Source organism: Myotis davidii, unplaced genomic scaffold (assembly GCF_000327345.1).
Source record: "Myotis davidii unplaced genomic scaffold, ASM32734v1 scaffold376, whole genome shotgun sequence".
NCBI lineage: Eukaryota > Metazoa > Chordata > Mammalia > Chiroptera > Vespertilionidae > Myotis > Myotis davidii.
Window position 1 is genome coordinate 758,805 of NW_006288121.1, and position 15,904 is coordinate 774,708.

The following is a 15,904-nucleotide window of genomic DNA, read 5'->3' on the forward strand; positions in this document are numbered from 1 at the left end:
AGCTTAGGCCCACTCCCTCCAGGCACCCCCAAGGACTCCCGGGCTGCGAGAGGGATGTCTGACTGCCAGCTTAGGCCCAATCCCCTGGGGAGTGATCCTAAACCAGCAGGTGGTCATCCCCTGAGGGGTCCCAGACTGCAAGAGGGCACAGACTGGGCTGAGGGACAGACACCCCCCACCCCCTCCCGAGTGCATAAATTTTTGTGCACCGGGCCTCTAGTATTTTATAATCAGTATAATATTGAACAGTTAGTTTCTTTTGTTTTTTTTTTAATGGCTAATTTTCCTCTGAAGAGCTAGACTTCCTTAGATCCAGGACTCGGGTCTCAGATGGTGACACCACATTCTCTGAAAATTTTATAAAATTTTGCAATAATTCAGACTTATTTTCATTGTATCCGATATACCAAATTTGCTGAGTCACCAAGTTGGGTGACAGTGACTTGGAGCAAGAAGAAGTAAATTTTCTATAATTCTGTTTGCAAGATTTATTCTAAATAAAGGATTTAGTATCATCCATGTGTATTCTGCCCTTTTTAAGGTTAACTGGGATTGAGTCTAACAAATAAATAATTTTTTTTTGGAGAGTAGTTTGAAGATTTAGAAATAAATATATGTTGAAGATCAGTTGAAGTTGTAAAAGTATACAATTTTCTCACAGCTTTAGATATTTAAATTCTAGTGAAATGGAAATCTCTACTACCTACTCTATAAGTAAAAATGATGTTAAACTTCTAATGTTTATCTGATTGACATTTAGCTTACCTCTAGACTAGGCTTCCCTTTCATGCCTTCAGGACCCCCATGGTCTCCTGGTGCTAGGCAGGTGGTTTCCAGCTGTCACCGAAATTTAGACTGCTTGGTGCCGGGTGGTGGGATCGTTGCTCCACTGATAAGAATGCTCTTGTTCTTATACTATAAGGGAGAAAGATGGAGCAACACTCCAAGATTGGCTCCACTAGAAATTAGAGACTACAAACCGAGAAAGTCAGAAAAGGAGAATTAGGAGTTATAATAAGCAAGCAAGTTTTGTTTTGTTTTACAAAGCATCTTCTACCATAGTGATAATAGCCCTTACAGAGAATCATGTCATTTGCCCTGCGATATTATGTTGTTACAGCAGACAAGTCATTAGAAGATACAAAGATGGTTTATCACCTAAGAACTTGTCTGTAAATTATGGCCCCACGCTTTGATGCAATATTAACATTTTAGAGTGGAAATATGACCTGATATTTGATTAGATATAAAATGAGAATTTTGACATTCATGAAAGGTTAACAAGAGGAGCGGGGTTCTGATATGAACTGTGTCATATCATTGGCTTTAGATCAGTTGATTGCATTGTGATTCTTATGGAAGCTTCCTCACATTCCCTGTTGAGGAGTAGCTTTTGAAACATTCTTCCCCTGGGGAAGAACTATCTTTAAGTATTCTGTATAGGTTAAAATATCGCTTAACAGAATAATTAAATTGGGCTTAAAAACTACTTATGAATGAAGTTACTGTTTAGTGCAGAAGGAGGAGAATGAAGAGGTTTTTGTTGTACACAGAACCAAAACAGTATCTGCTCAAAAGAGTTGTAAAATCCAGTTAAAAAAAGTTAAAGATTAAGTAATTGTGTATTTATCTGTAGATTAATGGAGGGAATGGAAAACTGGTTAAGGGTATGTGTGTCTTATTAGTAATAGGAAACTTTTCAGATTTACATTTTAAATTGAGCTTTGAAGTAAATGGAAAAAATAATCTTGGTGCATGAAGGTGGGAAAACTTCCAGGTGTAAAAACAACTTGAGAAAAAGTTAATTTGATTAGTAGAGATGGCAGGCAGGTGTGTATGAAACACTTAATAAAAAACAAAACACACATTTTAAGTTACAATATTTTGTCAAGACTAGTACTGGGTTTTATCACCCCAAACTCAATATAAGTGGCCAGGTTCTCCTGTCCTCCCTGCTTTCCTATCTCCAGCATTCCTTTGTAAGAGAGCTAGGTAAAGAATGTAATAGATTGTATCACTTAAGGCAAGTAGTCTTGGCATCATAAGTAAGTTCTCTTTTCTTTTCCGTTTTTTAACATTCTTAAAATATCCAGTGCATGATTCTCATTCGAGAGCTAACTAATAATCATTGTTGAAAGCACGTAATTGTAGTAAGCAGCAGTGTTATATGTTTTTCGTTTGCTTTCTCTGCAGAGCACAAAGTGATTATAGTGGGACTGGACAATGCAGGGAAAACTACCATTCTTTATCAGTTGTAAGTATGAGTGTATATTTAAATAGTTTCATTATTTTATTTATTGGAACTAATTTGTATAATTAATAAGGATAAGGTATCATAATGGAAAAACTTGAACATATGTTTTTGTATTTTACTGAACACAAAATTTATGAAAAAATGCCTGTTTGGTGTGGCCAATGATTGAGCTATGAACCCAGAGGTCAGAGTTTGATCCCCAGTCAGGGCACATGCCTGGATTGCTGGCTTGATCCCCCAGTATGGGGTGTGCTGGAGGCAACCAATTGATGGTTCTCATCATTGATGTTTTAATCTCTTCCCCTCCCTTCCTCACTCTGATATCAACAAAAACATATTTTAAAAATTAAAAAACTCTATGCTTATTAAAGCCTTCACAAACTTATTTTCTGCCCTTGAAAGAAAGAATTAATATAAAATTAGGATAAATAAAACACATATTATAGTGCTAGAGTGAGGTGATAAAGTGCATTTCATTAATTTATTCTCACAGTGAGGTTTATGTAAATAGATTGTTATCTCTAGGAAATTATTGCCACTCTCCTAATAACTCTTGAAATGTTTATCATAGCCAGTCTTGTCAAATCAAAAGAAATGAAGATTGCCCCTGAAAATATTGCTTTAGTAGCTTTGCAACAGGAAGAAGCTTGAGACTTTCAGAGAAGTACATTAATACTTTAAGGAAATTTTAACAGCACATCAGTCCACTTGTCAAAGTATATACCATTATCCTTTTATTGCCAATGAAATGGTCCGTGTTAAGCAATGAAAATGGCTCTGTGTCTGAAGCATTTTAACAAGTGGTTATAAAAAACACAGTGCACCATTGTGTGGCTCTTGTGTCTTCCCACCTCATCTTAAATATATCAGCTGACAGTTCTCCAGAAATACTTCACTTGAGCAGTGCTTAACATATTTTTCAGCTACTTTGCTATAAAGTTTCTAAGTTATGGCTGTTGTTTTAAGTTGAGTAGCTACTTGTTAATTTTTGTGTTTTTTTTAATATCCTATATAAAATCCTATATAATAAAAGCCTAATATGCAAATTGTCCCCTTGACCGGGAGTTCAACCAGGAGTTCGACCAGGAGGCGGGGGTGGCTGGCCAACCACCTATGGCTCCTCCCTCCAACCGGCCCCACCCGGCAAAGGGAGGCCCCGGCCAACAGCCAGGGACCCTGCCTGTGCACAAATTTCATGCACTGGGCCTCTAGTCAAATATAAACATTTCAGAAAACTGTCACTATTGTTGAAATAATTTTGTGCACAGCTTCAAAAATATATATAATACCCAGAAGGGATTAGCATGTTTCTTCCAATACAACACTGGCATGTTAGAAGCAAATTTATCTTTGTTGAATAAATTAATGTAGCTTAACAAATGGTTATGCTAATACATGTGATATGAGTATCTGTATACTAAATATATTTAGAATTAATTTTAATTAAAGTTTTCATTTGCCCATTGCCTTATCTTTTTAAGACTATAATTGAGCCCTAACCAGTTTGGCTCAGTGGATAGAGCATCGGCCTACGGACTGCAAGGTCCCAGGTTCGATTCCGGTCAAGGGCATGTACCTTGGTTGTGGGCACATCCCCAGTAGGAGGTGTGCAGGAGATGGCTGATTGATGTTTCTCTTTCATCGATATTTCTACCTCTCTATCTCTCTCCCTTCCTCTCTGTGAAAAATCAATAAAATATTTTTTTAAAAGACGATAATTGAGGTTAATAGGCCTGAACTAATATTTATGGCTGAGCCAAGTCTGTTTTCTCACATAGACAGTCTTCAAAATTATAAGTAGCCTACTATTCCATGGATGCTACACTGTAAGTATTGGTGTCCCAGTCACCTAGAAACTTGCTCTTCCAGGATGGAGCACTGGTTCTGCTCTGACTGATAACAGGACATGGAGGTATTAAAAGTTTGGCCACAGAAATGCAACCTCACACCACAGAGTTCCCTTCTATCCAGATCAAGCCCGTAGTTTATTCCATTAACAAAAGAACAGTTTTCTTTTGTAGTTATTCTTTGTCTAGATATTTGTTTGCACAAATGTTCTCTAAGGTTCTATTTTTGATGCATGTAATTACCATCATTGGTACAAATAAGGAAGATTGATTCCTGTTAAATACAGAGATTAAAAGTTGCTTCAGATTCTCAAAATATAAAAAGAGCTTTTATGGTGTCTATCTTTCAACAGCTTAATGAATGAAGTGGTTCATACATCTCCAACCATAGGAAGCAATGTTGAAGAAATAGTTGTGAAGAACACTCATTTTCTTATGTGGGACATTGGTGGTCAAGAGTCACTGCGGTCATCCTGGAACACGTATTACTCAAACACAGAGGTATACTAGAGTTACTACTAAAGTAAATTTAATAAAAAGAACCAGAGAGTAAACCCAGAAAATAGATAGGCTATACATAAGTCATATTGACAATGGCCTTTTTTAGTAAGGAATTTGGGGTTTCAAATAAAAGAGAAAGAGCAATGGGAGCTTTTATTAGATGAGTACTTACTGGTGTGCAGGCTCCCAGTTTACCCTCACCTTAATACTGTAGTATTTCCATTGTTGGAGAAATTGGACATGAGGATAAATTATATATATCTTTCCCAAGATCTCAGCTTTATTAGAGGAGTAATAAAATGCTTTGAGCATAATTTAATACAGATTTTCAAATAATATCATTTGAACATTCAAAATATTGCTGTGATTATATTGTAATTTTTTTGTAATGGATTTGCAGGCCAGACCCCAGACTTCTGTCACTTAGTCGTTATTTTATTATTTCATAGCCAACCTAGGGAACAAATTTAGAATATCTTCTATTTCTGTTTTTATTTTTTCTTAGAAGCAGATTTAAAAAATAATAAAATATAGATGCAATGCTGTCGAGAAAGGCTTATCGTTGAGAATATTAATATACCATTACATGCATAATTTTTCCTTACAGAAGTACAACAAACAAATTATTTTTTCTAAAATGAAGCCTTTTAAATTGAGTGGGGTTTTTTGTGGGGGGTGGAAGGGATGCAAGGACTTTTTGATGAATAATTTGCCTTTTTAAATAAAAACATGTATTCCTTTAGATTTATATTGATAGCATATGTATACGTGTGTATATAGTCTAGTGCAGGGGTGGGCAAACTTTTTGACTCGAGGGCCACAATGGGTTCTTAAATTGGACCGGAGGGCCGGAACAAAAGCATGGATGAAGTGTTTGTGTGAACTAATATAAATTCAAAGTAAACATCATTACATAAAAGGGTACAGTCTTTTTTTTTTTTTTTTTAGTTTTATTCATTTTAAACGGGCCGAATCCGGCCCGCGGGCCGTAGTTTGCCCACGGCTGGTCTAGTGCCATGTATAACTGATAAAACCAGGATGGCATAATGTAGATATTTAGCAGTTGTGGAAGCACTTAATTTTTTTTCTTTGCAAGGGAGGATAGGTTGGTAAGCAAATATTATGCTTATAAGTTAGCTTAATATATTTATTTCTACAGTAAAATAACTTTTGTTGGAAAGTAAGAGAAAAAAACATTTTAGCATTATGACTGTTTAAGCAGCATAGCTGTTGGTACTTTTTCAAAGCTCACAGTTAACTGCAGCTGTAAAAAGAACAGGTCAAAATGATTCTTGCTGATCCACACACTTTTGTAAAATTAGAAAAGTGTAGTTGCTGAAATTGCTGAAAATTGACTTAGCATGCGTCCAGAAAGACATACATTATTGCTGACACCATTTGCATGAAATGATATTTTAATTATTTCTACAAGAATAGCAAAATTACTACAAAGAACCATCGGCCTTTATTGCAGCACACCTGTATAACATATAGCATTTGCAATCTTAGATTCTAGGTAAGGATCTTATTATCTTTGTAGTAGTGTTCTGATGGCTTTGTTCACCCTTGTCATCTTCTTAAGTTCTTTATGTTGAGGAGTCATCCAAAAGATGAAATGACTCATTTGTAATACGAGTCACAGTTGATGACTAATTTCTGATATCTTACTCTCATTAACTTACAGAATTATTTCCATTCTAACTTTGCCTTGGTTCTTACATTTATCTCTTCTATTTTTTTTTTATCCCTTTCTAAGCCTTTCTCAGTTTATATTCAGATTACCCTAGTTGTCTCTTACCCTAATTTTACAGTCATCTGAATAATCTGATTCTACCCTTTTTGTCTTGATTTATTTTGCATCACTTTCTCTACTATAATCCTTAACACCATTTAATCTCATTTCTTAACTGTTCCTTTTACATAAGATGCTCAGTTTAGGAGCTCTTTCTCATTATATCTCCTTATTTTTCTTATCAAAGATGTTTTTATTTTTAATGTGTGTGAGACCTGCCTTTTCTTATATACAGTTACCAACAGTTTTTTCCAATTTCCTTTGCTTTCTTTAATTTCACCTGCATCATCTTTAGCATATTAACACCTAAGTAACACATTTTTCTTGTGCTTTTATTGTTGATATTGTTATGTAAAAAATGCGTCATTATTTTTTAATGTTTATCTTTCAAACTACTTTGTGTACTTCTTTCAAATAGACAGAAGACTGTGTAAACATAATTATTGCTTGCCTAAATGAGAGGTTGTAGAGTACTTTTAAGGTTTAGCAAACATTATTTTACTTATTGTGATTTTCTTAAAATTACTTATTACTTGGTTTTTAAAATAAATCTTAGTATTACGAAATATTATGTATTCAAATAACACTTTAAAAAAATAAAATTGGGCGTGGTTTGTATTTGATGAAGTTACAAGTTATTTTGTGCTGCTCGATGTAATTCCATGTAACATAAACCCTTTATGATGAAAAAGTAGTACAGTGTTTTATAGTAAGATGATGCCATGTGAAGAAAGTACTTCTATCACTTGAAAATAGTTTTGTAGAAAACGTCAACCCATTCAGTTTTCTTTCTTTTTAATTGTCTTCTAGTTCATCATTCTTGTTGTTGATAGCATTGACAGGGAACGACTAGCTATTACGAAAGAAGAATTATACAGAATGTTGGCTCATGAGGTAAGTTTTGAAAGTAAACATAAATAATGGAGTAAGGTATCTCTATACTGATTTTGCATTTTACAAATATTAATATGCTCTGGTATTGGTTATTTCATCATTAACAAAGCTGTATATATTAAATTAATAAAATTTTTCATTACTTTTTCAAACTTAAAAAAATCCAGCACGTTAATTTTTAGATTAATGTTATTGAAAAGATTTTTCAAAGTTGGAACTACTGATGTATGCCTTAAAAAGCTGATAGGTCAAAGCAGGAAAGGGGAAAACTTAAGTGTTTAAAATCCCAAGAGTTTCCTGGTTGGTGGTGTTCAGTGGATTGAGCGTAATCCCATAGACCAAGACGTCCCCTTTTCGATTCTGGTCAGGGAACATGCCTGCTTTGCAGGTTTGACCCCCAGCAGGGGGCATGCAGGAGGCAGCCATTTGATATGTCTCTCTCATTTTTATCTCTTTCCCTCTCCCTTCCTCTCTATCTAAAAAGCAATAAAAATATATTTTAAAAAATAAAATAATAAAATTCTGGGAGTTTATAAGAACTGAAAATTCTTTAGTGAATAATTTGAGATCCCTTCATTATGAATATTTCAAATATACAAAAAACTTCAAAAATAAAACACATTCATGCTTCCATCACTCAGTATAAGATAGTAAATATCTTTTGAGACTTCTCCAATTTGATTGTCTTCCTTTCTCAAGGAAACCAAAAAGAATTCCACTGTGGTGAAATAGTGATTATCATCCCTATGAATATTTTTACACTTTTATAAAAATACTAGAGGCCTGGTGCATGAAATTCGTGCATGGAGGGGGGCGTCCCTCAGCCCGGCTTGCACCCTCTCCAATCCGGGACCCCTTGGGGGTCATCCCTCTTACAATACAGGACCTCTGGCTCCTAACCACTCGCCTACCTGCCTGCCTGATACCCCTAACTGCTTCCCTGCCAGCCTGATCACCCCTAAGGGCCTCTGCCTGCTGATTTGATCACCCCCTTCAGCGGTTCTCAACCTGTGAGTCGCCAACAATGAAAATAATCCTGCATGTCAGATATTTACATTATGATTCATAACAGTAGCAAAATTACAGTTATGAAGTAGCAACAAAAATAAAATTTTATGGTTGGGGGTCACCACAACATGAGGAACTGTATTAAAGGGTCACAGTATTAGGAAGGTTGAGAACCACTGCAACTGCTCTCCTGCCAGCCTGATCGTCCCAACTGCCCTCCCCTGCCAGCCTGATTCCCCTAACTGCTCTCTGCTGCTGGCCTGATCGCCCTGAACTGCCCTCTGCTGCCGGCCTGGTCACCCCTAACTGCCTTCCCCTACAGGCCCCTAACTGCTCTCCCCTGCCAGCCTGATCGCCCCTAGCCACCATGGCTTTGTCCAGAAGGACATCCAGTAGATGTCCGGTCTAATTAGCATATTACCCTTTTATTACAGATTTTTATATTTAAAATTTTTGTTTACCTGCCAATTGTACAGAATATTATGTGCCATCTTTATAAAACTGTAATGATTAATCTATCTTTATTAGACTGAATTATTAAATTGTGTTTATTTGAGATCTTTCCTTTTGTTTCCATAAAGTTTTTAAGTTAAACATCTGTGTCTAGCACTAGCTGGTTTGCCTCAGTGGCTAGAGCTTCGGCTTGCAGACTGAAGGGTCCCAGGTTCAATTCTGGTCAAGGACACATGCCCGAGTTGCAGGCTAGATCCCCGGTAAGGGGCATGCAGGAGGCAGCTGATCAGTGATTCTCTCTCATCATTGATGTTTCTATCTCTCTCTCTCCTCCCTTCCTCTCTGAAGTCAATAAAAATATATTTTTTAAAAATATCTGTGCCTAATCATTTTAAAGTAGAGGGGTTTCATTGTAACTGTCCAGTAGAGTACATTTTACCCTTGTGTTCATTAGTTTGATTTGAGTTGGGATATTTCAGGTATTATAATATTTCATATTGATTGCAGGATTTAAGGAAGGCTGCAGTCCTTATCTTTGCAAATAAACAGGATATGAAAGGGTGTATGACAGCAGCTGAAATATCCAAATACCTCACCCTTAGTTCAATTAAGGACCACCCATGGCACATTCAGTCCTGCTGTGCTTTAACAGGGGAAGGGTAAGTGCTAATCAGAATGGGGCAGGTATGACTTCTTTAATTACTTTCCATTTTTTTATGCCAACTTGTTTTCTTTTTTGATCCTGCTTCATTTTGGTCCTTAACTAAAGATGGTTTTTATGTTATGTTTCAGGAAATAATTTTAGTCAATTACAGTTGTTAATATGTTAAGCGCCCAGCCTGTTTTGTCTTCTGAATGGAAAATACAGTGTCAGTCACCCAACTGGGCACTTAACGTATTAAATTACAATTTCACAAAGTTAGTGACAAATTTTTTGTTAATACAAACAGAATGTTTTACCAAAAAAGTAATAAACTTTTAAATTAAATTTTTGCAATCTAATTTTTAGTTATTGTTCATTTCATGGTTTTATCATTTACTTACTGGGAGAAAATTATAATATCCCTTGACTTAAAGAGGAAGCATCAAAGAAATTTCACCTTTTCTGCAAAGGCGTAATTAAGCTTAAACTCCTAGCTTTCCACAGAGTACATCCCCTTTATTATCAGGAGTCATTTTGGGATGCATATTTCTAAACAATAAACATTTGAAATAAATGCCATTATAGTATTTTCTTCCTTTTCTAAGAACTTGAGTTTGGATAAATAGGCCAAGGAGAACCCAGTGTGTTAAGCATGGATTACCCAGTTTATTTCCGGGATTTATTTATGCTCAAATTAACTTGACCTTCTTAGTTTTTTCATACTAGAAATACCTTGTAATATAATGCTACATGTAGACTTTTTTGACCTATACTTCTAAGATTGACCTATACTTTTAAAAAATCTGTGCCTAATCATTTTAAAGTAGAGGGGTTTCATTGTAACTGTGCAGTAGAGTACATTTTACCCTTGTGTTCATTAGTTTAATTTGAGTTGGGATATTTCAGGTATTATAATATTTCATATTGATTGCAGGATTTAAGGAAGGCTGCAGTCCTTATCTTTGCAAATGAACAGGATATGAAAGGGTGTATGACAACAGCTGAAATATACTTTTAAGATTGAGCTATAAGCCTCCATTCTTTAGAATTTAGGAGGGTAAGGTGAAGTACTGTTATCTTTCTATAGTGGTTGCAGTTTTAGTTCATCTTAAAGGAGTGGGGGTGAGGAGTATTTGCAATCTTGCTGAAAAACTGCCAAAGCTGCATCCTCTAGGTGAGACTGAAGCTATTTCATTTCCCACATTACTCAACTGAGTAAGGTCATTTTAAGTGACTCTTCCACTTAAAATGTCCACTTATTTTAGTGTTACCCGAATATTGTCACTTGTGTATAAATAATTTTTGTAGTACCAAGTATGCTTTCAATTTTTAAGTATAAACTTTTTTTTTCTTTGTTTGCTGGGGGAGGGGGGGCGGGGGGAGGGTGGGAGGAGGTTTTAAAGATGCTTGCGATATGGTCCTTACCTACGTGACCCAAACTTTTTCATTTTGAAAATATTTTTCTCTTTTGTTTCAGGTTATGCCAAGGTCTAGAGTGGATGACCTCCAGAATTGGTGTGAGATAACTGTTTTGCTTGAAAGAGACTGCTCTATTTATTCTGTGACATGAACATTTTTTCCTAGTATCTTTGGCTGCTAAGGCAGCAGCATGTTTAATTTATAACAACACAAACCTCTATGAGCAACACTTGAATCAAGTGCAGCTGAACTGGAACGTGGAAGATTTTTTCTTAACTTTTTTTTTAATGCACTAATCTTCAGTTGGATGAACACTAATGTATAACTGTGTTTTCAGCAACAGAACTTTTCTGACTGCTTATTCTAATTATTCAATGACTGCCTTGTAAGAAATGTTTGTCATATGTCTAATGTTTCCCGAAGTATTGTAATGACTTTAATGACCAAGTTCTCTCATTTCTTGACCACCCCTCCCCCACCAGATAATGACTGGTTTGACAAAGTATTAGATGAAATCATTGGGTACTGCTTGCAAACTTAACCAGCACTAAGTATTTGCTCCCTCTATAAACCACTTACTTTTTGGACAGAATTTATAGAGAAAGAAATCTGCCTAGAAGATATATTTGAGGAAGATTAAACAACATGAAAATTGACTTTAAATGAGTTAACTCCTCTACATCATTGAAAGTCATGGAATAATTTTAAGTTACTGTTAGCATGGGAATTATGTAGGCTATTATCTAAAAGAATTAAGTCCACATTTCTGCCTATAACATGGCATTTGTTTTGGTTAAAAACTAATCAAGGTAAAATATTTGTTTAAATACCCTTCTGTGGATAAACATGGTATTTTAAGAATGCGCATTATTCAATGCATATATAAATATTGGTAGTTATTAAAGCATACCAGCATTAATATTAAAACCAGCCACTTGGAATATATTTTATTACCAATTATCAACAACTTTATCAGCCTAAAGTTCAACTATTCCATTTGCAAGGGACATCCCATCTCCTTTGGGCAAAGCTAAATCAGAATATAAAGAGTTCATTTTATTTGTTAAAATTTGAAATTGTGTCTGTAATATTCTTACTACCACCAGCAGTATATTACTTAAAAAAACTATATGGCTTTTCTTATATCTATTTGAGGTTGTAGTAATAAGCTTGAAACAATTTTCATCTTTATTGTTATGCCTCTTGCTCAAAAGTCTTTTGCTGGAGTATAGGAAAACTGCTAAATTTAATCCTAGCTTTTAGAATAGTATTATGAGACTCAAAGTTAATACACTAACAACTTATAAATTTAAAAAATAGGAAAAAAGTCATAACTATCAAAAGTCTGTTTATTTGATAATATTTAAAAGTTTTCAAGGCAGTTGTCTAATATGAACAGTAAATAATGCATACCTTGAGGAGGACAGGTATGGTAATTTTAATCCTCTTTATCTTAAATGTATGATTTTGCTATAATGAAAGGGATAAAATACATACTTAGAGAATAATAATACATCTTTGCAGTATTTTTTTTTCATTTGGGTCAAAAATAGGATTCAGTGTTCTTAAGAATATCAAAATACCTATTCAAAAATGGTATTTTAATTCTATTTTTTTATTGTAAGTTGGTTTAAATTTTGCTGTTTTCAGGTATATTTGATTTATTCTATTTAGTCTAATTAATATGTAGTTGAATGTGGTAATAATTTTCTGATTTCTTTTTAGTGGTAGCACACACTAGAACTGAAAAATGGCTAGATGAAAGCTTTTGGGACTTTGGGAACTAGTTGTTATTAACATTGTTTTGAACCTTTTTCTTAGTGATTTCATAGCAAGTAGAGGATAACTTTTCTTTTTAATATAACCCATAATCAGGAACCTGAGAGAAGAGTAGACATATCAATGTGGATGCTTTGTGGTGTGTATGTGGCAGTGAAACTAAGAGATTATGAAAATACTATTTACCCAAAGCACACTTACCAAATTTTTCTCTTGGTTAGACAATTTAGCTACAAATACTGAGTATAGTTTTCCTAACTCTATCCTGAGAAAAAACATTAATACTCCTTGTTTATACTTTGAAATTTGTCTTATATCTAACAAGATTGGCTGGCTCAATTTTCACTTACCAAATTATATGTTTATTTTTTTCTTTATATTACCATGTCAGCATTATATTGAAAGTGAACAACTACTAGTATAGATTCAAGTTTGCTATTTAATTTTTAAAATACAATTTATTTTATTTTCTGAATCCTTTTAAAAAACATTTTGTTTTGGATTAGAAATAATTTATGTTAGCTGTGTGTTGACAATGAAATGGCATTCAACTAGATTTTGTGCCGATTGGGAATTTAAATTAAGAAACTAATGTAAGACTTTTTAAAAGTATATTGTAGGTCCTAAATAGATATTTCCTGTTACAGTAATATAAAAACTGATTACCTTTTACTCCAAGAGAATGTTTTGACCCAAGCATGTATCTAATGCTAAAGCATTGATTCTGACATTCATTGTAAATCAACAAACTCTAGGATATTGTCTGATGAAAAATGTAAATTTGTGATTAGTGCCTATGTTCATATTTTAAGATGAGTTTTCAATTTTGTACTATACCTTTTCTTTGGAAATCAAGTTAGCAGCTAATTAACAGTGATATTATCGGAGTTTTTATCCTACCCATCAACCCCTCAATTGCCTAGCAAAGTTTCTAGTAGATAGTGGAAAGCAAGGGACCTACCAACATTAGTTTAGGGAAGTTATTGTACATTTTGTTTTTAATTTGAGTGTAAAGAAACAATGTTGTCTTTTAAATATGCTGTAACTAAAATGTAATTGCTACCCTAACAAGTCCAAATATGGTACTTTTCTTAATTTTGAGCATGTTGTGTTCATATTTAGCCCCATCTCTCTTATTGAAACCTTTTTGAGAACTCTTTTAGAATTACAGGCCCTTTTATATGGGATTATACTGCATATTTTATATTGTTAGTGTAATTTAATTTTTTATAATCTGAAATAATATATATCTATAATCTATTGAAAAGCTCATTAAATACATAACTTTTGCTTTTAGGTTCTGTATTAGTGTGCTTAAAGGTCTAATTTTATTCTATGTTCATTGGAAGAAAGATAAGAAATTCAAGTTTTTTTTTTAACAAATTCAAGTTTTAGTGTTAAAAATAATTTTTACACATGCATGACCCCTATAGCCATAGTCATTTTCATTAAGCATAAGTTAACTTTCACTATTTATAACATAAAGAGAAAAAATACATTTCTTTTCCTATGGAAACAGTGAATGATATAGGCAGCAGGCATACAATATTTTCTGAAGAGTTATGGGGAGTCACAAAGCAAATACAATTTTAAAGAAAATAAAATACTGAAGAAAAATTTTTGGTATGGTGAAAAAAAAATGTACTGTTGTTATGCATATAGAGATGGTGAATTCCATTGACATTTATATTTGAAGACCAGCTTCATGAATCTGACTTTTCATCTGTGGCTTTGGATCCAAAACATTTCACATCCTTTATATTTTGTTAGGGTAAAGTCATCTCAAGATACGGTATGGTAAGGAAAGAAAAACAAAATGATGTATAGCATGATAATCTGTATCTAGTAGAATATTTTGCTAGCTAGCTAAAGGATGGATTTGAATCTTAGTTTGGCCATTACTTGTCTAGTTCACCTTCAGCAATTACTGTTTGTGCCCTCCCTATTGTTTTTCATATACCCAGGAACTTAGCGCTAGAACTCCAACATGTCTTTTGATTTTAAAATACTGAATCTTCATTTGCTACATTAAAATTGAAAAACCAAAAAAAAAAATACATGTAATGTGAAATTAAATTCATTTTAATCTATTATTTTATTCCCACCTTCTAATTTCATTTAGTATATGAATACAATCGAATAAGAAAATAAATTTCAACTAGTAACTGCTAATCAACTTAAATTGAGCTAATAACAATGCAAAAGAGAAAATAAGCCATATTGCTAAGAGCATGCTAGTAAGCTGCTTAGGAAACAACATATTCTGCTGGTAATACTCTCTTCTTGAAAATGCCTTGCTTTCTTGGCTTTTACTAATTTAATTAGAAGGGGTTAGTTTATTCAGAGTTTATTGGCCTCATGCCATCTCAAACTGCAGTTCTGTTTGACTTTCTAGCATTGAAAGGATAGTGCAGCCAGAATGTCAATATTTTACAAACATTAAATTTATTTAGCATTACTGAAGACTGAAATCCAAAAGTCAGGTTCCCAAGAAGTATTTTTTAAGAGTACTAGGTGGCCAAAACTAAATAGAGAAGGCGAATAATAAAACAAAATAATACAACTATATTTAAGGTAGAAAAATTACTGTAGTCAGCAGACCTAAATTCAGCTTTAAATGTATATAGTTTGGGGAAATGTTAATTGAGAGGTATAGAGGCATACCTAGAAACAAAAATCAAAACACTTGATAGTGAAGATAACCATGAGTAGAAAAATCTTAAAAAGGATATTAAGTAAATAGAAAATTTGAAAATTGAATCCGCCCTCCGCCCGTGCGCGCCCTTTAAAACTAGGCTAGAAAGTAGATTATTTTAGTATAGAACTGGTTGGACCTATGTTATTTTTAATGTGGCCAAAGGATTGAAGACTGATCAGGTTTTTAGAATTTGGGAGTGTAGTCACATAGAGGCATCTTTTGCATTTTTTAAAATCAGTAATCTACATTTTCTCTCAGAAATAGTGAAATAAAATGTGTCGTGCATGTCTTTTGAAATAGAAAATAGTTCTAGAAGACTGGAAATCTTCTCTTGCACGTACTTACAAAATTTTAATTTGAAAATTACCTCATTTTCCAATCCATAATAAGGTGCTTTTGCTCAAATTTGTGGGATGTTAAACCATCCCATAAATACCCCTTCACCCAAACTCTATTTGAAATATGCAAAATTCACAACTAAGGGATAGTATTCCTTGGAGATTTTGTTTTATTTTATTCTTGTTTACCACCAGCAGGGCTAGCCTGGCATAGCAGGTCCGAATATTGTCTTCATTAAAGCAAATAAGCAAGTTCTCAATATATAATTAGTTTAATA

The 15,904-nt window shown here is 33.9% G+C and overlaps 1 protein-coding gene and 1 long non-coding RNA gene across 2 annotated transcripts in view; one reads left to right on the forward strand and one right to left on the reverse strand.

The window, feature by feature from the left end:
• The window catches only part of ARL5B (ADP ribosylation factor like GTPase 5B), a 22,037-nt gene extending 6,776 nt beyond the window's left edge, over nt 1-15,261 (forward strand). The window contains exons 2-6 of the mRNA XM_006759922.2: nt 2,194-2,254; nt 4,455-4,602; nt 7,205-7,288; nt 9,257-9,408; nt 10,870-15,261. Coding sequence (XP_006759985.1) covers nt 4,459-4,602; nt 7,205-7,288; nt 9,257-9,408; nt 10,870-10,918 — 429 coding nt within the window. The 5' untranslated portion in view covers nt 2,194-2,254; nt 4,455-4,458 and the 3' untranslated portion in view covers nt 10,919-15,261. The remainder of the gene's footprint in view (nt 1-2,193; nt 2,255-4,454; nt 4,603-7,204; nt 7,289-9,256; nt 9,409-10,869) is intronic.
• LOC107182506 overlaps nt 6,549-15,904 on the reverse strand; it is a 9,921-nt gene continuing 565 nt past the window's right edge. Inside the window, exons 2-3 of the long non-coding RNA XR_001513220.1 lie at nt 13,423-13,427; nt 6,549-6,559 (exon numbers count right to left, since the gene is read on the reverse strand). This is a non-coding gene — a long non-coding RNA (uncharacterized LOC107182506). The remainder of the gene's footprint in view (nt 6,560-13,422; nt 13,428-15,904) is intronic.